Here is a 23,347-nt window from a genome sequence, read left to right as displayed (position 1 = left end):
TAGGGCTTTCCTGTTCCCCTCAAGACAGAAGCAGTTTGCACAAAATGTTTCAGAAACAGAATACAATGAGCTGGAAAGACTTCCTGTTGATACAAAGTCCAAGTTGTCCAAATAATAAGCCATGTATAATGTACCTCAGAACCGTCTGCATTGAAGTGATCCAATGCCTGTTTTCGGATCTCTCCCTTGATAGAACCATCCAGGCGCTGGAAAAAGAAACCACAAGAAAAATCTTAAGTGAGGAAGATCAGCTACCCTCAGAACAGAACATCAGACTTGCAACCTTTATCTCCCAGACACGCACTGAGTAAAAATAACTGGAAATCATTGGCAAAGTACAAGGAAGGGGTCCTGTGTAAACAGCATGGCTGCTGTGACCTGAGCTCTCCAGTTACAAAGTCAAGGTTCTGATTCACAGGACTGTCTGGGCTTATCCAAGGATCAAACCTTCAGCCAAAACCTACAAGGAGAGAGATGAGAAGCCAGCCTGTGTAACGAGGACAGAGTACCTCTGGACACTTACCAAGATTAAGTGCTATACACCAAAACATAAACATTTAGATACTACTGAAAATGTTCAAATTAAATGATCATATATGCCAATTTTTTCTAAAATTTATACTCTAAAATTATATAAAATGTTCAAATACTGTATCACCAACTGAGCCTCAGACACTCATCTGTACATAGAATCTTTTGTTTCTTTTGTTTTGTTTTTTTTTGTTTTTTGAGACAGCATTTCTCTGTGTAGCTCTGGCTCTTTGGGAACTCACTCTGTAGATCAGGCTGGCCTCAAACTCAGAAAAGAATTTTTTATTAGTTAGAAAATATGTCACTTCCAGGTATAGGACAGTCAATAGATATTATTCAATAGAAATATTCAATACATACAAAGCAAATACAAAATGTTGTATGTAAAAGGCATTTCTCAATATTCAGAACTTTCACACTGCATCCCTTAAAATCAACTCTTGAAACACTGAATTTGCAAAAGGCCAAGCTGATCCAAGCAAAGTCGGAAAGGACCTCCATCTCCCCAAGGCCATGAACGCCAGCCACCCCTAAACATCAGCTCCACAGGGTCCTTGTGCCTCTCAACAACTACCTCTACTCCCTTTATCTACAACAAATCTGCACAAAGACTGGAACCAAAGGCATTTACAAAGACAGGTTCACAGTCAGTATCTGAAATAAGAAACCCCTCTTATAAGTCCCAGCAGCAAGGAGCACTTAGACAATTCTACTGAGAATCACTACAACTTGCTCTGGGAAGTTCTGCTTTGCTCCCAACCTCAAACCAAGGCCACATTCTATGGGGTTAAGATAAAATAACGCTGCCTCTTTTCTTCTGCGGATTTGGGATTCTATAATCAGATTCACACTTACTACTGTCTACTTTGACAACAGACATGGATAGATTGGAACATTTCTTTTGCCCATCTTTTCTGTCACCTTGTCCTGACGCTAATGATCGTGGCTACACTCAGTGGGTAGAGAGCATTTGCTGCACAGACCTAAGGACCTGAGCTTGAGCTCAGAGCCCATGGTGAAAGGAGAAAAACAACTGCTCAGAGTTAGCCTCTGCTCTTCACACAGGCACCATGGCACACAGATGCCTATGCATGCATCATTACTCAATTCTTTCTAAAAGTAAAGAAACTGTTGCTGGGCATAGTGGCACACACTTTAAATCCCAGCACTTGGGAAACATAGGCAGATAGATCTCTGTGAGTTTGAGACGAGCCTAGGCTACATAGTTAAGTTCCAGAAAAGCCAAGACTATATATAGAGAAAGCAAAAATAAATTGTCTTTGTTTCTGTGTTTTAAGAATGACCTTCACATGTTCATTATCATAACAGAGTAGTCTAAAGGCATGAAGAAAAACTGAAGCCTTCCCAGAATCTTAATTTCAGACGCTTTTCAGGATAGAAAACTTGTCCTCTACTCCAGTAAAGTGGGGAAGAGAGAAGATAGACAGACAGACTATGTGAGAGCAGTAACTGAGCAGTCTTACCTGGAAAGGGTAGTGTTTGATAGTTAGGTACTCGGCCAGAATATCCAACATCCTCACCATCTGAGAGAAGATAAGGACTCTGTTTCCCCTTTCCCGGAGTCTTGTCAACAGTTTGTCCAACAGAATCAGCTTCCCACTGCTCCTGATAAGGGACTGAAGATTCAGAAGATGACTCAACCATTAAATTCAAACACAACATTGACAAAAAGTTCTTTAAACATGACACCCACAGTACTATGCTTCCTGCACTTTACTTAAGTTTTTTCATCATTTTTGTTTGGAGACAAGGTCTCACTATGCAGACCAAGTGAACCCTGAATTGTCCTCAAACTCAAGACCCTTCTGCCCCCACAACATCCCATCACATCCAAGGGCTCCCTCAACTCCACACCAGTACTGATATCTGACTTTTCTCATGTTTTTCAAAGCTTCTTCTGATGCCCCGTGAAGGGTAACCAAGGAAGAGAAGGAACACTTTGACTGCTGCGAAGGCGGTTCCATGAAGGAGGAACTGCACACCTGGAGGACCTCCTGCCCGTTCTCCCTCTCGTTCTCCTCTGGAGCTTTGATCAGGTAGCAGTGGTTGCAGCATTTCTTCAGCTCCATCACAATATTAAGAAAGCCGGATGTGCTGCCCCTGGTTCCTTTGGCAAGAGCCTTGTAATTCCTGGTCAGGATCCACCTGCAAATTGACAACATTTGCAAATAAGCAGAGTTTATGGTACCATAAGAAATAAAAGCTAAAAGACAAGAGAGACTTTTACTTTCTATTACCTAACTGTGATCACTCACATCTCCATGTAGAAGCGAAAACATCAATGAGTCTACTGAGTGTGTCACAGAACACTAAAGGACAATTCTGGAAAGTTACATACACACTCATATATACATATGTATGTACATGTCCGGGGGGGGGGGAGGAATAAGGGACTATCACTGAAGCACTTTTACAGAAATTTTTAAAAGGGAGAGTAAGTCATCTAACAGTAAGACACTGGTTAAGCTAACAGACTGTGGAAGCTAGCACGGTGCACATCTGTAATCCCAGCACTCAGCAGGCCATGGTAAGAGGACTGTCAGTGCAGTCAGCACGGGCTATAGTGAGAGAACTTGTCTCCAAAAAATACAGAGACCACATGTGTGTGTATTATATATTCATTATATATGTATCAATTTTAAGAGATTGAAAAGGAGTATTTTATAGTACAAAATGCTAAATAATGTTAAGTATTAACGTTTTATATTACCAATTTGAAATGATGAGGAGAAATATATATATTATGGTATACTTATAGATAAGCCTTAGTAATAAACTCCAAAATGTTTAAAGTACCTTTATCTGAGTAATGGCATCTTTACATTTCTCATAATAACCACAGTTTGGGGAATGTATCTCACAACGCTCACTGCATCACATTTATAAAGCCAAAGTACTTGAAAAGGTCCATGTGTGCACACCAGAGAATGGGACAAATAAACCGCAGGTCCACACTCAGATGAGATGGTTGGTACTCCCAGATAAGAGTACCATGATGGTGCACAACTAAATCCAGTCCTTAATCCCAGCACTCAGGAGCCGAGTCTAGAGGAGTATCAAGTTCAAGGCCAAAAGAGACGAAACAGGGAGATTCTACCAAAAGGGTTGGGGAGGGAAATGGGTGGCAGCCAGAAACATCATGCCTGTAACTCCAGCAACCAATACTCTGGGGTAGAAGAAAGGAGACCTGCAGACTACTCAGGTCACAAGTAGAGAATACTGGTATTCTTTAAGTGTAAGGAATTCATTAATTCTATCCACCAAGAGCACCCCTAGACCACAAGTCTGCAGTCTACATGTACAATCTCCCAGTAAAATAGTAGGTATAATTCCTAACTGCTTGGCTCCGGTTTGAGAGAGTAAAAGGAGATGAACATGAAACACTCTACTGTTTTAGAGGGTAAAGCAGCTATCAACTACAATAAGGATAGCATTCCTATCCTATCCCAGAACTCCAAACTCCAAACCATTCTAAGTATGAACATGATTCCACAAATGGAAAATTCCACACCAGACCTGATACCAAACAGTCAAATGCAAGTGCGCTAAAAACATACATAAAGTGTACACATATACGTGTACACACATGAACATGTTACACACACACACACACACACACACACCTTACAAAATCAATGTGGTGGAACACACAGTACTAGGAGGCTGAGGTCAACTTGATGTACACACAAGACTCTATCTTGAAAAGAAACATTTTCAAAGGCCAAGGTTTTTCTTTAAGAATTAATATATGAAAAAGACATACTAACAAATTGTAATGGAGAGAATTATGCAGATTCCCAAACAAAAAGCATGAATGTTCCTATGCGTGTGTGTGCGCGTCAACTGGGAAATGTAAACGTTCTGTGGAGATTATTAAATTGTTAAGGAATTATTAACTACTTTTAAGCATGGTAACAGGATAAATTTTTGATTAAGAAGTGCTTCTCTTTTGAAGATACACACCAAAAGAGGAGTAGAAGAAAACATAAAGGTAGACTAATTAATGGCCACTGAAGCTGGATTATGAGCAGATGAGTAAACACTGTACTATTTTTGCTTATACTTGAAATGCCCCATAATAATATCTCTAAAAGCCAAATGGGAGTTTGGAACCACCTAAAGTTCAGCAAAGTCTGCCCCAGCACATATGAGGTCCTAGTCTGATCTTCCAGAAACATGTATATGCACACACATTAATGCACAACGTTTTATGAAAATTAAATGTGAAAGCTGATAACAAACACATTTTATTCTGTCATCTATGCCGGATTCACTATTTTCAAATTTCAGTAATAATACAGTGAGCCAAAAACATGGCTTTGGCCATACTGCTTGGAATGGTAGACAGGAAGGAGTATTCACTGTTGATGGAGGAAGGTCATTGGCCAATAAAGAAACTGCTTGGCCCTGTGGGTGGAGTAAACAGAACAAAATGCTGGGAGGAAGAGGAAGTGAGGTCAGTCTCCACAGCGCTCCTCTCTGGAGCAGATGCCTGAGAGAGACGCCATGCCCTGCTCCCCGCATGAAGCTCCGACCCAGGATGGACTAGGCTAGAATCTTCCCGGTAAGACCGGTTCTCACAGATTATTAGAGATGGGTTGATCGGGATGTGAGAATTAGCCTGTAAGCGCTAGAGCTAAAGGGCCAAGCAGTGCTTAAAAGAATACAGTGTCTGTGTAATTATTTTGGGGCATAAGCTAGCCGAGCAGGCGGCCGGGGTGCTGGGAACGCAGCCCCGCCGCCGCTCTTATTACTTCACACTGTTCTAGAGGTGAGAGCTATCTCTCCTGGACTTTCAAAAGCCCTTGCAAGTCACATTCCTGTCTTAAATGAGACTGTGTTGTAATGACCTGTTTCTAGCCGTACAACAAGGCTTCGGGAAGGGACATGTTTCATTCATCTCTATTATTCCCAATAGCTAGAAGAATGCCTAGCATTAAAAACTTCACAAGAGATTTATTGAATGGAAAACAAAAATTGTCTAGTTTAACCAATACCTACTTAGTATAGGAGTATTAGCACTAGAAATTACGGGCTGCAGAGCTGGTTTGGTAATTAAGAGCACTGGCTGATCTTGTAGAGGACCTGGGTTTGGGCCCCAGGACAGAATTGGTGGTCCACAACCATCCTTAACTCCAGTTCCACGAGATCTGACACCCTCTTCTAATCTCTGCAGGTAACAGGCATGCATGTGGTACATGTATACATGCAGGAAAAACACTCATATAAATACAACATAAAATAAATAAATCTTCCCAAAAAATGTTTTGCTTGAAAAATTTCTGATTGTTTATGTAACAAGAATTGCGTGGAAATTCTCGCTTACTCAAAGAAAAACAAATTCCCTTTTTTTTTCTAACTGAGTATGAATTTTAACCTAATTCTGTGTTGAGTCTACAAAGCTCAATGATTACCCATGGCTGAAATCCAATTCCTACTGCTATAAGAAAGCAAAGCTTAGGCTCAGGCCTGTTCCTAGTATTCTATAGGGAGGTGGAACTCTTGAGTTCAAGACCAGGTAGAATTACATAGAGAGACCCTGTCTCAAAAAAAAACAAAATAAAAAAATAGAAAACTTTACTACTGAGAACTCGCCAGATTGGCAAGGGTCTAGACTTAATTACTTTTAAAAAGGCACATCTTGCTTATGACTCATCTAGCTCGTAGCAGGAACTTACTTATAATACTGTTTCTGAAGGGCTGACATCTCCACCCTGAGAATCTGCTCCACTTTGGCAGGAAGTGATTTCTCCACATCTTTTTTGACTCTCCGAAGAAGGAAGGGCTCTAGTACCTTATGAAGACTCTGATAGCCATTCTCTCTCCCCTTTCCATGGTCTTCTTCAAAATCTTCCCAGAACTCAAACCTACGGATGAAATTGTCACCATCAGTTATATGAAAAGAAGAACATTTTCACAACAAATAAGAACTGAACTAGGGGGGCTTGGAGAGGATTTTAAAACAAAATAACCTTCAATCCTTCAATTCATCCCGCAGGGAAAGGCAAAATTTGTTCATCACTGAATCTTCAACAAAAAAGAAGGGAATAAAAAAAATCTAATTCTAAAATTTCAAAAAGCGACAAGGTGGCTCAGCAGGGGGACAACAGCAATTCATCATGGTCTGTGTTCTGGTTGATGCAGTGTGGTCAGCTGCAGCCACTATCGACAATGTGCTGTGTACTAAAATTGAAAGCCAAAAATCACCCTTCCTCAGGTTGCTTCTGTCAGGGATTTTGTGGGAAATTGTGTAAAGTAATTGATACGGCTACTACTGACTATGATCTCCAGGGAAGGAAAGAGGGATCCAGTAAGCAGACAGGGACAAAGAACAGCAATGAGAAAGGACATACATGCAGCAAATAGAGAGATATATCATCCAGAACTCTAAATAGTGCTGTTCTGTCGATGGTTACCTCTCCACCCCCAAGGGAGACACTGGTAATGTCTGGAGACATTTTTAGTTGTGACACCTGCCTGCATTGCATAGACGCCAAGAATACTGCTAGATGTCCTACATACAAGGAAAATGACACAAGGCAGCTGGGGTGAGGGTGGGAGAGTCCAGTCCAACCCAAAGGTAAGAAGCCCAGCACTATGAGATAGGACTAAATGGAGGGGTGCAGAGAACTCTGCTCGCAGAAAAATACTGTAGTGAGGAAAGGGAGAGAGGAGAGAGGGGGAAGGGAGGGGAGGGGTAGGGAGAGTAGAGGAGAGAAAGGAAGGGGAGAGATGGGGAGGGGAAGGAAGGGGAGGGGAGAAAGAAGGATCAGCCCAAAGTTCATCTGCTCAAGTAACAACTGCAGTGGAGCTAGCCCAAGAGATTCCATGTCTCAAACCACCATAGGGGATCCTAAACAGTCTCACAAATAATACTGTTTCAAAAAGGTCAAAAGCAAATAAAGACAATAAACTTGCTGCCTATAGGTCTGCCTTACAAGAAACACTAAAGTTAGCCCTTTGAGCTAAAAAAAAAAAAAAAAAAAAAAAAAAAAACTCAATCCACAGGAAGAAATAAAGATCACCTGGAAACGATAAAATACAAGTGTTATTTTTCTCTTTTCAGTGCTTCCTTAAAAGGCAAACCAGTATTAACCAATAATTACTGCTGTATTCTTGAGTTTCTAGCCAAGAGAATTTAAGGTGGAGCCATTGTGGAACAAAGCTGCTACCCTTCTTAAGAATTAAGCTGGCATTAGCCTGGAGATTAGGCTGAACTACAGAATCCCTAGACAATCCAAGAGTAAATCATTTTAAAATAGTAACATAGACTAAGAGAAGAATTACACAGTACACTAAAAATACATACACTAAGCAAAGCAGAGAAGGAGAACTAGGAATAAACAAGAACCATGGAAACAAGTAGCCAAATGACAGGAACAGATCCAACCCTATCACTATTTATATCCAAGAAACTGCCTCAACTAATCAAAAAATAAATAACTTGTATCTAATGCTCTGTTTCCCAGTTTTCACCAATTCCATCCAACACCAAGGTTCTACAGAACATTAACTAAGGCAAGATATAAAGAGCATTCACATAAGAAAGACACTGAAAAGCCTGTACCTGTAGAAATATGGTCCCCAAAGTAAAAATACAAAAAAATTGGTAACAATAAAAAAGTTATAAAAACAAATTTATGAACACCAGATAAATATGTAACCCTCAAACATAACCCTACATTAACTGGAGCTCTAGACCCTAACCACAGCTCTATACTCAACTGTAGCTGTAGACCAGTAATTCTCAACCTTCCTCATGCTGCAACCCTTTAATACAATTCCTCATGGTGTGGTGACCCCAACCAGAAAATTATTTTCAGTGCTACTTCATGACTGTAATTTTCCTGCTTTATAAATCATAATGTAAATATCTATGTTTTAATGTAAATATCTGTGTTTTCCAATGGTCTTAGGAAACCCTTGTCAAATGACCCCTGTCATTGACCCACAATCCGAAAACCACTGCTTTAGTCTCTAGCTCTATCCTCAACTGTAGCTCAAGACTCTAGTACAGTATAAATGTGAGATGAAGAAAACAACATAAAAGGGCCCAGAATATATGATGAGCTCAGTAGGGAGACTGACCCACTCAGCACACAAGGATTTCAGCGTTTTAAGGAAACAACAAAGCACCTTAACTGATACCTAGATTCAAGGCAATCCCAACAAAACTACAGTAGGTTCTTCCCCCAGAAATTAATGAGCTGATTGTGAAGCAGGGATGCAAAGCCCTTACGAGTACACGAAATGCTCTAAGAAAGAAAGAAACGGATTCTTATACTTCTCCATGTTAAACACCAGTAGGAAGCAAACACTCAAGACTGCTGTGCAGACGAACAGAAATAAGTATCACAGCCCAGGACTGACAGACCAGAAGCAAATCCTGTCTCTATTAACATTTCCAACAAAAGACACGTCTTCAACAATAATGCTGGAACAAATGTCCAGACTGCTCAGTGAAGAAAAATGAATCAAGGTCCTCACACTCCATATACTAAATGCCTCAAAGTAAAATACGCACCTAATGTGACAGCTAAAATGTCTTCATAGCCCATGGTTAGGCCTATCTATTCTACACATGTCACACAAAAAATTACTTGATAAAAGCCAATCATACACTTTATTTAGACAAAAGTGCTTTATTGAGAGCACCTGTATCCAGAAGTGTTTTTAAAGAAATAAATTGTTCAACCCATATATTGTCAACTCAATTTTAAAAAACCAAAGCTATGCTTTTTAAATTCTATTTATCTTTATTTTATGTGTATAAGTGTTCGCCAGCATGTATGTTAATATACTAAGTACATGCAGTGCCTGCAGAGACTAAAAGAGATTGCAAATTCCCTGGAACTGGAGTTACAGACTCCATGTTAGCCACCATGGAGTTTTTAGGAACTGAACCCAGATCCTCTCAAGAGCAGCAAATGCTCTTAACCACTAAGCCAGCTCGCTAGTTTCAATTTTTCTAATTTTCTTAACAGGAAAAGATAATGAATAAAGATTTCACTAAAGAAGCCCAAATAGCCAAAGAGAAAATAAGAAGATGGTGAACATCCTTAGTACTTATAAAGAAAAATATATTATGGAACATTTATCTGTCGATTATACAATTAGTAATTCAATTGCTTACTGTGTCTCAGTTGCTAATCCAAGTAATGTGAACCAGTGTTGACTAGCAACCAAGATCACTAGTATTTTCACATGCCTAATTTAGTGTTAACAGGGGGCTGGAGAGATGGCTCAGTGGTTAAGAGCATTGCCTGCTCTTCCAAAGGACCCGAGTTCGATTCCCAGCAACCACATGGTGGCTCACAACCATCTATAAAGAGGTCTGGCGCCCTCTTCTGGCCTTCAGGCATACACACAGACAGAAAATTGTATACATAATAAATAAATAAATATTAAAAAAAAATTTAGTGTTAACAGATGAAGAGGTGCTATGCAGCAAACCAAACAGGGGTTAATGCTCTTGTACCCTGTACAGATTTGACACTCGTATTGGTTTAATAAAGCACTGATTGGCCAGTAGCTAAGCAGGAAGAATAGGTGGAGTGACCAGACTAGGAGAATTCTGGGAGAGGAAAGGCTCAGTCTGTAGTCACCAGTCAGAAGCAGAGAAAGCAAGATGAGAATACCTCACTGATAAAAGGTACTATGCCACATGGCTAAACACAGACAAGAATTATGAGTTAATTCAAGTTGTAAAGTTAGTTAATAATAATCCTGAGCTAATAGGCCAAAGAGTTTATAATTAATATAAGCCTCTGTGTGTTTCTTTGGGACTGAATGGCTGTGGGACTGGGTGGGACACAAACTTCTGCTTACAGAAGAGAAGGCTAAGAAAGGAGGTGGCTGTTTTGTAAAAGTAAGGAGAAGCATTCCAGACAAGACAGTAGGAATGGGATAGCATGTGGAAGGGACAGAAAGATGGCCAGGAGGGCTGAAGCATGATGACTAATAGAACAAGTGCTGGATTCAGTATGAGCCAGGATCCAGCTCAGTACAGTCTTTCACACTAGAGGAAGGAACTTAGATTTCATCTAAGTTGTCACTGTAAACCACTAGATAATTTAAGACTGTAGAATGAATATATATACTATGTATCTATCCTATATAATTTATACTAGAGATAAGCCAAAGTCCTGTAAGAAGCAAGTTGATTTGAGCAAGGACTAAAACTAATGCTTCTATTAGCAAATACAGAATTTAAGACATGTCAGACTATGTACACCATATACTTCATTCACATGGCTTTTCAAAAGTTTTTGTTTTGTTTTATGCTTTTTGAAGCAGACTTACATGGAGCTTAGAATGGCCTCAAACTCACTATGTAGCTGGCACTGAATTCCTAATCCTCCTGCCTCAGTCTCCCAAGTAGAGATTGGGTACAAAAAGAATCACTATCTCATCTGACTCGCATTTGTCTTAATTATTTTCCAAATGCTTTAACTAATTCAAACCTTTGGTAGGCAATTATATAGTCCTCCTTAACAGGCTAATTTCTTTAGTATTTATCTCTTTAGTATAGAAGACCGCAATACAGCTGCTTCTGCCACAGATAAATGTTTTGCCTCCCCATGCCATCAGTTATGGTTAAGCCTATTAAGAACATCAAGAAGTTGCCAGACATGGCAGTGCAGCCTTTAATGCCAGCACTTGGGAGACAGAGGCAAGCTGATCTCTTATGATACTGATGCCAGCCTGGTCTACATAAGTTAGTTCCAGGCTAGCCAAGACTACATGAGACCCTTATTTTAAAAATACAAAAAAAGGGGGGGGGGAACATTTACAATCAGACATTCTAGCACCTTTTGAAAGAAATAGGAAGGAGCTTACTTCTCCGGCATAATAAAGTGCAGCAAGGACCAAAGTTCCTTGAGGGAATTCTGCAGAGGGGTGCCCGTGATCAGTAGCCTATGGCTGGACTTGAAATCAATCAGAGTTTTATACAATAAAGAGTCATCATTCTTCAACCGATGGGCTTCATCTACTCCCAGGAAGGCCCAGTTAATACTGCCCAGCACAGTCTAAAGTAAAAAACAGAAGAGAACGAGCCACTAGGTCAGAAGGGGACCCACAGTGCTTACACATTAAAGCATTTCTGCATAAACACCATCACAAACATATACAGGTAGGCACGCTTATTCTTCACAAATTTAATATCTATTAGGATTCTTCTGCTTGTTCTAGCAATGGCCAGAGTCAAGAGTACCTCATCCTCTCCACTTTTAGTGAGTCTCTTACACAAACTACTGCAAGCTCGGCAAGAGGATGAAAACTATGCTGAACAAAAGCAGAAACAAAAGTTTCATGTGACTGTCTTTTCAAGACTATTTTCTTGCCTATTTCCCACCCCAACCCTGAAACACAGAAAACACAAAACCACCAAATTGAATAAAAAAAGTTACCACTTAGTAACTTTAGCAAAGGCTCTCCAGTCTCTGTACTGTAGCTCAGTGCTTCCTCCTGCCTCCTGCTCAGCTCAACTGGACTTGGTCGACCTGAGCTCCCATTCAACTGTGAGGTTTGGTTTCTACTTACAATTGTAGTATCTGAGGATATCTTAAGCTTGTTTCTTTGTTTGGCTTTTTAAACAAAACCGGAATAATAACTGACAAGTAGGAAGCACAGTCCCCACTATCCCCACTACTAAGTATGACACACATGGGCAAGACTTAACTTTGTTTTTTTAAAGATTTATTTATTTATTATGTATGCAGTGTTCTGCCTGCACACCAGAAGAGGGCAGCAGATTTCAATATAGATGGTGTGAACTACCATGTGTTTTTGCTGGGAGATGAACTCGGGATCTCTGGAAGAGCAGTGTTCTTATTCTTAACCTCTGAGCCATCTCTCCAGCACCCAAGATTTAACTTTTTTATGAATAATTACACACCTTATCTTTTAAAAGGATCTCATATGTTGTTATAAGTGCATTGAACTTCAACCTTTTGGTTTGAGAATGAATCCACTCATATTCCCTTATCTATAAGAAAAGAAATAGTAATTAAAACACAATTTCAGCTTCCAAATTTGTAACAAGTTTTATAACAGATGGAATAAAAATGATAAAAATAAAAGTCTCACAAAAATGGAATGAATAGCCTATGTACTCTAAAGAAACTTAAATAACTCAAACATTGAACACTGAGTCAGAATCAAAATGTTGCACTAAGCAGGAAAATCATTAGTAATTGCAAATAACCCAAACCACCCTCAAAGATCTGATGAGTATGCAGTATTTTCCAACAATCAAACTTCAGGAACTTGCTGGGTTTGATGTAACATCCCAGCACTGAGGTGGCAGAGGCAGACAGATCTCGGGGAGTTCAGGGCCAACCTGGTGTACAAAGTAAGTTTCAGGACAGACAGGGCTATTACACAAAGAAACCTGTCTTTGGAAAAAAAAAAAAAAACCTTTGGGCACTTGAACTCAATAATGGAAGGCTTTCCCAGACCCCTGAAGTGTTCTTAAGAAAATAAAATTTCCATTATTCCTTAGATACAGTGATATTTACTAAAACATGACAAATTATAGCCCAGAAATTTCATTCACCATAGTTAACCGATACATTCAAGAAAAGAAATTTTACAGAGTAAAAATAGAACTTAACATAAGTAGAAAATATTGAGAATATAAAGAAACTAGAAAATTAATGAATCCATTCTGAAACATGACCAGAAATTCAGCAAACACAATGTCTACTGACAAAGGTCTTATGGTGTGTTGACTGAGAAAACAGAACTCGAGACAATGAGCATTAGCAGGTGATTACCACCAAAGACTAAAGGGAAGGAGAACTGGGTACCTGCCACAAATCAAATTCCCACGGGCTTCCTTCTCCTTTAAGAACTAACAAATTAGAAGAACTAAGAACTATTATGTCTTAGAAAGTCAAAATTATGGCACTGAAGCCTAATATAGTTTATAATCAGACAATTTTTCTCATTTTGTTTTGCTTGCAGGGCTGGCAATCAAACTCAGGGTCTCGCAAACTAGGGTCTATCAACTGAGCTCCAATTCTAACCCAACCAAGTGCGGGCAAAATGACAGCATTCAATAAAAACAAGTTTGAACCCATGCAAATGTGCTTACAGCACTTCTGTAAATTGTTAAAGATTCCTGGTGACCTGCTCTAACTACAAGCAGTCTCCAAAAGGGCATAGCTGTGTCTGCTGAGCTAAGGCTCCAGTGCTCCATTCTAGTCATCTAACAGCAAGGTGACACAGACTTCCTGGACAGTCTTCAGCAGTCTGTCAGGTATTTGTTGCCATTAATTTTGAGGACTATCACAAAAATTAGAGGGATACAAATAAAAGCACCAACACAAGAACCAACATATAGTAAGTACTCAAAAGAAAAAAAAATTCTCAAAAAAAAATTTTCTAAACAAAGACAAATTTTTATCACTATGTGCTAAATTCATGATGTTCAAGGCATTGTTTGATACCAAATAACTCTCTTTTCTGCAGTCCTAGAAATGTATTGTTTTCCTTTATTTTTATTTCTTTCTTGCAAGTTATGAAGTTAAGAGATCGGGAAATAAATTCTAAGAACTCAAGTCTTCCCAACAACATTTTGAGTAAGACAGCAAAGACATTAATTTTCCATAAGAAAAGGTAATCTTAAATAAAAAGATCAAACTAGTAGTGGTAATACATGCTAATACTCATAGCTCTCAGGGGCTGAGGCAGGTGGATTGCCACGAGTTAGAGGCCAACATAAGCTACATAGTGAGACACTAGGAGAGAAAAGAGACGGAAGAGAGAAGAGAAAAATCAGAAAGAAGAGTAAAATCAGACAGAAAACAGTGCAGCCTAAGAGATTCCCATGGAATTATTGCTGTTTTAAAACAAAGTAGTATACACCTTGTTCAATGTATTAAAGAATATCTGAGTTGCACTGACAGACCTCCAAGTACTGAGCCCATAGTACACAATGTGTGAATGATTTTGTTCTGTTTTGTTTCTTTTTTGAAATGGGGTTTCTCTGTGTAACACCCCTGGTTGTCCTTGAACTTGCTCTGTAGACCAGGCTGCCTCTGCCTCCCAAGTGCTGGGATTAAAGGTGTGCACCACCATTGCCCAGCATGTATGAATAATTTTACTCAAGAGTTTACTATAGTTTTATACATCTATAAAATATTTTCAGTCAATTCTAAAATACATTTTTAACACACATGCTACTTCAACTCCTCTTGCTTACGCACCGTATTTCTGCTCATCAGGTCGCCTATGTAAACCACCACATTAATCTCTGGGGCCCAGATTTCGAACTCCCTCTGCCATGAAGTGAGGGTGGATAAGGGGACGACTATAAGAAAGGGTCCATAGAGCTGGTGCTGGTGGAACAGGTAGGAGAGAAATGATATGGTCTGAATGGTCTTTCCTAGGCCCATTTCATCAGCAAGGATTACACTGTTACTTCTGCAGTAAGAAAAAAAACACAAACAATTTATTAGTTCATGAGAAAACAGTATGTGCACCAATTATACACTTGACAATATCAGCAGAGAAAGGCATCAGAGTGACCTTCAATGAATTTCTCCTCACCTTCATTTTTAATGACTTAAACATCCTAAATAAGGAAGAAAGCAGAAGACAGGAACAACAGATCAGGCAAATCTATCTGGAAGAATATTCAAGACTCAGATTACACAAGATTCCTCTAATTGTTTCTATCTTATATGTAAGGCTTCAAATTATATTGTCTACCATAGGCTACCCCTCCTAACAGTGAAGACAGTTCTATCATAGATGCATACAAGTATGTAGCCTTTGGTTCATCAATATAAAACCAAGGAAACTGGCTATCACCGTGCTGCTTATTCCAAGAGTCATGTGCCTCTGCTCACGTTACCTCCCCTTTCCACTGTGTTCCACTTGACTGTCCAATACCACATCTACTATTTTATACACCTGCTTGATGCAGGGTGTGAAGGACCCTTGTTTGAAGTGCTGGAGATAGAGCCCAGGGCCTTGTATGTTCTAGGCAAAGGGGAACTGTTTTAAATATGTCACAGTCTAGACTTCTGGGGCTCATTCTGGACCTACGATGTGTTATTTGTGCATATACTAGAGACTATTCAAGAAAGAGTGCAGGATTCTGAGGGGTTTGTTTTGTTTTTTTATGAAGCAGAGTCCCACTGTATTGTTCAGGTTGATCTGGAATTTGCACTCTTCCTTCCTCTGCCTTGAAGAGTTAGTAGAAAAGGTAGTACATCCAGCCTTTGAAGACTGATCCAGTGCTCATGGGCAGTCTAAGCGACACTGGATCTGGAAATGGGCTGGATTCCACATTTGTTTCTTCAATTGTACACATGTAAAAAAAAAAAAACTAGATGAAGAAAATGAGCAAGGTTAGGAAAGGCTTGGGAAAGAGAAAGTAGTCAGGAAACTAGAGACTGATGTATGGTACAGTCTGTAAACATTTCTGCAAGGCTCTTTCTTCAAGGGCCAATGAGATAGCTCAAAGAGTAAGGCATTTGCCACAAAGCCTAACTACCCAAGCTCAGTCTCCACAACCCACATATTAGGGAAGACAAGATTCCTTCATGTCAGACATGCAATTATATATACATACATATGAGGTACACATGAAATATAAGCAAACTTATAAAAGATCATCCTTTATTTAGCTGAGGTTCTAGATTTCCCCAAGCATCAGAGCTGTGGGTGTTCCAAGGAGCCTCAGAGCTCTGAATTTGCTTGTTGTTTATAGCTTTATGCTGTTTCAGGGTACTGCAGTTCATGTGGGTCCTTCCCTGATCAGAGTACGTGGATAACCCAATCCCAGTGCCATCAACTCAGCTTAATCTCTAAGTGGCTTACTCTCCTGTGCTCCTGCTTGCATCTTTATCTGTAGTAGGGGACTACATTTCCCTGCAGAAACCAGCTCTCTTTCCCGCTTGCAAAGCCTGAGAAGGGGAATAAAGGTGCTGACAGTCCCTCTGGAGGATCTGCCCAGACTAGTTTAGGAAGGGCTATTGGTCATTCTTCCCTTCCTGCTTTTTCTGACATCTGGAAGATTTGACTGTAGCTGCTCATCAAGTCAAACATCAGTACACATGGTTTGAAAGAAGAAGCAGCATGAGGTACAGCCAAAGGGGTAAGTACTGACAGTTAGAAGCTGCTCAGAACCTGTGAGTGGGTGGGTCTTTGTATTCTTGTTCCTGTGCCTGGAGAGAAGCCGCTATCCCACCCCTCAACAGCCCAGTCCTTGTTCCTTTAGCTATGCTCATGCTACTGTGATTGTATTTCAACCTAAAGTCTTTCTGTCCCAAATGAACTGATGGTATGTATTGTGTGTGTGTGTGTGCTTCACTAGTGAACCAGTGAACTGAAAGAAAAAAATAAAAGTTAATGTCTAGCTAGAAGAACAAGAACAAGGCATTTAATTTGCCAAGATTGCAGACAGATCTCTGGGTTTTCAGCAAAACTGGTCTATATAGTGAGTCCTATGGCAAGTCAGAGCCACAATGAGACTCTTTTAAAACAAACACAAAAAACAAAAAAAAAAAAAAAAAAAAAAACCCACCTGCAAATATTCTACAACTCTGGAGAAAGGTCTTGGTATTCTGGCTCCTAAGCACCCTAAATTGTAGAATAAAAGGGCTAGCTCATATAACCTCTTTAGTTACATTAAGTTAATACTGATCCCTAAAAAGAGTAGGACTTATTATCTTCTGAAAGGAAAATTTTTTTAAAGTATTTGCTCTATAATTTCATACACATAATATTCTTTGTTCAATCCCTCCATTTTCCTCTATCCCACACTCCCTCCACCAAACCAAGCCCCTTCTTCCCAAGTCTCTTACCTACTTTCATATCTGTTTATTTGTGTCTATATGACTGCCACTGCATTTAATTAGGTTTGCCTGCATGAGTATGGGTGGGGTTAAGGAAAATCTTTTTTAAGCAACTAAAATGGTTGTGACCCACTTTCTCATACAAACTGAAGCTCAAATACTAGATTTTCTTCAGAGTCTTAAACACACATTCAATTGAAAGATAAGTTTTGAAGGTGGGTTCACCTGGGAAATCGTTATTGTAAATGTGTTTGTAACTAGAAATCATCACCTGTAAGAAAAATGAAGACGCAAGCCAGGCATGGCAGCACACACCTTTAATCCCAGCACTAGGGAGGTAGAGGCAGGTGGATCTCTGTGAGTTCAAGGCCAGCCTGGTCTACAAAGTGAGTTCCAGAATAGCCAGAGCTGTTACAGAGAGAAACCCTGTCTCAGGAAGAAAATAAAGAAGACACAAAGAAAGGGTGGGGATGGAGAGATGGCTCAGTGATTCAAAGCACTGGCTGCTCTTCCAGAGAACCTGATTCAATTCCCAGCACCCACAAGGCAGCCCACAACCATCTGTAACTCCAGTTCCAGGATACTGATGCCCTCTACTGGCCTCTATGGGTACTAGGCACACAAGTGGTACACAGACATACATGCAGGAAAATACACAGTTTGTATGTGCGCGTGAACACACACACGTGCGCGCGCGCGTGTGTGTGTGTGTGTGTGTATGCTCTGGGTGTTCTGGTGTGGGTGTGCTTTTGTGTGTGTAAAATTTCTTTATAAAAAGGTATGCACAGAAGACTCTGTCATTGGCACTAAAGGAAGCCCTCACAAGCGCGTCACATAATGAAGAGGAATCACGTTTATCTTGAATCACTTAAATTCTCAAAGCCTAAGTGGTCCCCATAACTTAGAATAAAAGTAAGCCAAACACAGTGGAGAACAATCTAGCCATATCTTCTACCTACTTGCACCAGGAGTGAGCAAGCCAGTTGAGACCCTCTAGCTGATAATCCCGGAGCTCCAGATTCTCCCCTCCTAAGTATGCTGGCTGCTTCTTTAAAGCTACAAATCGTGGTCTTTGCTTTAGTGCCTGAAAAACAAAAATTAACAAAACCTACGTCTTAGAAACATTTTCCCCTGCTCTTAAATTACAATGTTAGCCATATTTTATGTACTCTATGCCAAAAAAAGCTTAATTTCAGATATGAATGGTTACCCCACCCTACCCCATCCCAGTACTCTCTATTCTCAGAGTTCATCCTAAAGTCAAGTATTTTTAAATAACTTGCTCCTTTTCTGAAATAAAGTTATGAGCATAAATTAGCTCCGTATTTTCTCATCCTTTACTGTGTGGCACACACATTAACACTCTGGAAGTTTGTCATTGAGAGATGTTGAACAAGCAATCCTACAAATACTGTAACTGGGAACTCTGAGGTTCAGCCCACTTACATTGAGTCCCCAACCTTGTGAGTCTAGTTTCCAGAAGGAAAAGTTGCTCTTTCCACTGCTGGAGGTTTGAAAACTTGCACTCTACTAAGGCCAAATCTACTGCTTACACAAAACATAGATTCTGCAGTCAAATCAGTTTGGGGCACAAACAAAGCATTCAAAGTTACGCAAGTTTCTCTACTCAGGACTTTCAAAGTCTACGCATGTATAGCTATAAGATGAATTCCTCAAGTCTTTCTGCAAGGTGCCTTTATCTTTTGTGGGAATTACCACCGTAACTGTGTGGTCGTTAGTACATTCAATTCTCCTATGGAAGGATACAGTCTGGCTCCTCATGCTCACCTTCTACACTAGCCATTCATCTAGTCCTGACAAAACAACCTTCCCATGCCTCGGCTAATTGGCCCTCCATGCAGTCTTCAATTACTGTAACATATTACTCGATGGATCTTCTGGCTCTCGTCTCCTACTCACTGTCATTATCTGAAGCCTTCAAATAAAACGCTGATCACAACCTGGCCCTCTACAGTGCAAGGTCCCAAAAACTGTAGGACAGTCAAGTGACACCTCCGTCAACACAGTCAGGACGCGTGCTGTGAAGGAAATGTGCTCGGCAATACCTTCGGATCCACAAGTTTTCTATTACAAAATTCTTTTGTACCCTTCATGGAAAGTCAACCCTGAGGTCTTTTGCTCTTTTTAACACTGTTTTTCATAGATTTATTTTATTATTGTATTGTGTATATGAGTGTTTTACCTGCATGTAAGTATATACACCACATGTGTGCTTGGTACCTGAGGTGGTCAGAAGAGGGTGTTGGATCCCTGAGACTGGAGTTACAGATGGTTGTAAGCCACCATGTGGGTACTGGGAATTGAAGCCCAGTATTCCGCAAGAGCAACAACTGCTCTTAACTACTTAGCCAACTCTCCAGGCCCCAGAGCCCTTTCTTGTATGCTATTAAGCACCAAACTACTTTTCAGAGCAGAGGCAAAGTAAGCACTGGCTGCTTTCCTCTGAAAACCTCCTCACTGCCCACCAGAACCGTGGCCTCCACCTCCACTCTGTAGCTTCTCCACCACACATACATGCTGGTCTTCACAGACAGGGGACTGATGTTATCAACATGAACTTCACCTTCTATAAGGCGGTCCAAGGAACCAAGCATACTTCTAGATCTCAACAAATTTCAAAAACACAGAAACACTAGTACAACCAATCTGACAATAAAAAGCCTGTACTTTTCTGATTTAACATTCAGAGACATCTTTCCTGTTTGTTTTAAAGTGACTATTTTCAAAAATTTCTAATAATATATCTAACTCTATAAAGTAGTAAATTATAGAAACCAGCAAAGTTATTATACAACAGATACTCTTTCTAAAAAACATGAGTGTGTTCTTTTTTTAATATTTATTTATTTAATTATTATGTATACAATATTCTGTCTGTGTGTATGCCTACAGGCCAGAAGAGGGCACCAGACCCCATTACAGATGGTTGTGAGCCACCATGTGGTTGCTGGGAATTGAACTCAGGACCTTTGGAAGAGTAGGCAATGCTCTTAACCACTGAGCCATCTCTCCAGCACCCCATGAGTGTGTTCTTAAAAATTTCTAAAAAAATAATACACTACTGTGCACCACATGCGTGCAAGGACCCTGCAGGGGTCAGAAGATGGCACTGCAGCTCCTGGAGTCACAGGCAGCTGTGAGCCACGCTCAGGTCTTCTCCAAGATCAGTAAGTATTCTTAACCTCTAAGACATCTCTCCAGCCCCTGATCCTCTCCTTTAGCTTTCTTTTTACTTTGCACCAAGTAAAGTATATTCCAGGATGGCCTTGAACTCACTCCAAGGCCAAGGATGACCTTGAATTTCTGACCCCTCTGTTTGTACCTCCAGAACCCCGGGATTACAGGCATGCACAATGAAACCCAAAGGCTGCACACATGCCAGGTACAGTCTGCTAACTGAGCTATAGTCCCAATCCATGCAGTAATCATTTGTATTTAATGTTACGTTTAAATCACCATTCATTCTTGCTTTGCTTCTATATTCCTGCACAACTAACCCTTGGGGTATAATACCTTCCCACAAATTCATACATACATACACACACACACACACACAAAATTAAAATAAATATATAAATCAAAGGCATGCGCCACCACACTCAGCATAATACATATTCCAACACTCAGGTTGCAGAAGCAGATTGATCTCTGTGTGTTCCAGGCCAACCTGATCTACACAGTTAGTTCCAGGACAGCCAGGGCAATATAAGAGACTCTGTCTCAAAAAAACAAAACATAAAACTATAAAAACTAAAAACACAAAAGCCAACAATGGCCAACCTTGCACTCTCTTGTTGGAATGGTTTTGGAGTTGTTACGGCTGTGGAAGCTGTCGATACAATTCTGGAATTTCTTTCCAATCAAGGCTTCATCTTCCCAGCTACACTCTGAGTAAGGCAGTCCCATCCATTTGCAGAGATATTCAGGCTCATTTGAAGGCACTGGCTTCCGACTATGAGCTATAACATGAATAAAAAAATTATCAGATAATATCAAATTAAAGGAAGTGATATTCTTTCTAAATATATAACTAATAAACACCACATGACAAAACTATGAATCTGCAAATCACAATGTGCTCATAAATACTGAATATTTACTAAATATAAGACTGTTACTCACCTGGAAAATCTGTTTGGCCCAATGTAGATTTACTTGTCTTCACAGCTAAACAAATATAAAATAAGACAGAAAAATTACAAATATACCAAGAAAGAAGAAGAAACCGATTTTATAAGTAAGGAACTGGAGAGATGGCTCAGGGGTTAAGAGCACTGGCTGCTCTCCAAAAGGACCCAGATTCAATTCCTAGCACCCACATGGCAGATCACAAGTTTTGTTACTCCAGTCTCAGTGGATCTGAGGCCTTCTCGCCTCCTCAGGAGCAAAGCATGAACATTGTGCACAGGTATACATGAAGGCAAAACACATACATATAGAATATAAATAACTTAATAAAAAAAGCTTTTACAAGTAAGAATGTGTGCTCATTCTCCATGGTTTAAAGGAAGCCTGTTCTAACCTGGGTGTCAGACTAACATCCTAGTACTCTGCTATTTTTCTTTTCAAATACATTAAAAATATTTTTAAGTATAAGGGTTCAAATAAATCGAAGACCTTTACTGGGTCAGTAAGACCACCAAACAAACCACAGCAATGTGTGATGGAAAACAAATTCCATGGTCACCATCAGGGAATGTCTAAAAGACTTTCTGTGCATCGTTTCCTAAGGCAGGCGTGCTGGGCTCTGTAGAGTTGTAAATGTCATGTGTTTTCAGTGTTGTCTATCACTGACAGAAAAGAGCATTTGAGGCACAGACTCTGTACAGTCAATACAGTGGCATACTATTATTTCACAGAAGGATCTCCTCGTTTAGAGGTGCAATAAAGCAACTGGGGAAAGCCTTAACTAGAAGCTTATAGTCTTAAAGGTTCATTCTTCACAAGTTTTTTTGTTTTGTTTTGTTTTGTTGTTTTGTGACAGGGTTTCTCTGTGTTGCTTTGGAGCCATCTCCACAAGTTTTAAAATTGAAGTAATTCCCAAAACAAAAAACTTTTAGTTGAAAGAGTAAAAATGGTTCTGTTACTTTTTAAAATAAGGCATCACTGAATCTACACTCAAAACCATCTCTCATTCTCTCCTGAAGCCCCCTCAAGCAGACCTGTTCTGCTAACAATTACTTCCTGTTGCCATTTCACTGAAGCCAGCCCGCACTACTCCCAAATTCAAGGATCAAATCCGAGACTAGTGTTCTATGTCAATCATCTACTTCTACTGCAGCAATCTCTTAGCTCACCTCTTAGATCACTACCTACTCCTTCTCTGTCTCTAGAAAACATGCTAGAATGTTCTCAGACTTTCTCTTCTCACAATGTGTTCTCTCTGTCTCTCTGTCTCAGTACATTTCAAATTTTAAGTACTACCTACACACTGGCAATACCTAAATATACCTCCAAGTCACCACAGGAATACATGTTGGAGTCCTCAAATAATACTTGTCTCTTAGATAACAACAAAGTTACCAACCAAAGCATTTGATTTCAAATCCAAAAACCAGTTCTTCCCTTGATCTTTCCATTTCAGTGAATGGTACCTGTACTGTCTTAGGAAATCTTGCAAGCCAAACATCCCTGACACTCCCGTCTTTCATCCCCCACACCCAAATCCACAAGCAAAAAATAATTCTCCCTTCAAAATAAATAAATATAGGCCTTTGTTTAGTCTCAAAAAGTAAACCTATAAAATGCATCTTATGGATTTATATAATCCTAAAGCCTAGGTCATTTTCTCCAAGTTTATCCATGCCTAAAATAAGTTTCCAAGAACTTACCTATTACTCTTTCTACTATTTGATACTGTTTATTCAACTCTGAGGCCAGCTCCTGTTGACAATTGAAATATTCAACATCTTCTGGGGAAACTTTCCCTAACCTAGACAGAAGACCACAAAAACAAGCATATA

At 39.8% G+C, this 23,347-nt stretch overlaps 1 protein-coding gene across 5 annotated transcripts in view; it reads right to left on the bottom strand.

The window, feature by feature from the left end:
- The window catches only part of Chd2 (chromodomain helicase DNA binding protein 2), a 112,592-nt gene that overhangs the window by 50,018 nt on the left and 39,227 nt on the right, over positions 1-23,347 (bottom strand). For 4 of the 5 annotated variants that reach the window (XM_041659220.1, XM_041659040.1, XM_041658976.1 and 1 more), the window contains 11 exons: positions 23,216-23,316; positions 21,507-21,551; positions 21,165-21,343; positions 18,323-18,447; positions 14,766-14,982; positions 12,452-12,541; positions 11,392-11,582; positions 6,231-6,419; positions 2,535-2,697; positions 2,016-2,168; positions 135-206 (listed from right to left, as the gene is read on the bottom strand). In XM_041659220.1, the coding sequence (XP_041515154.1) occupies positions 135-206; positions 2,016-2,168; positions 2,535-2,697; positions 6,231-6,419; positions 11,392-11,582; positions 12,452-12,541; positions 14,766-14,982; positions 18,323-18,447; positions 21,165-21,343; positions 21,507-21,551; positions 23,216-23,316 (1,525 nt within the window). Of the gene's footprint in view, positions 1-134; positions 207-2,015; positions 2,169-2,534; positions 2,698-6,230; positions 6,420-11,391; positions 11,583-12,451; positions 12,542-14,765; positions 14,983-18,318; positions 18,448-21,164; positions 21,344-21,506; positions 21,552-23,215; positions 23,317-23,347 lie in introns of those variants that run through there. The other variant, XM_041659298.1, reaches the window with a different exon arrangement.

This window comes from Microtus oregoni, unplaced genomic scaffold, assembly GCF_018167655.1.
Source record: "Microtus oregoni isolate MIOR12 unplaced genomic scaffold, Mior012 000000F_ref0000247, whole genome shotgun sequence".
Lineage (NCBI taxonomy): Eukaryota > Metazoa > Chordata > Mammalia > Rodentia > Cricetidae > Microtus > Microtus oregoni.
Note: the sequence above shows the minus strand (reverse complement) of the source record. Positions and strands in the feature narration are given on the sequence as shown.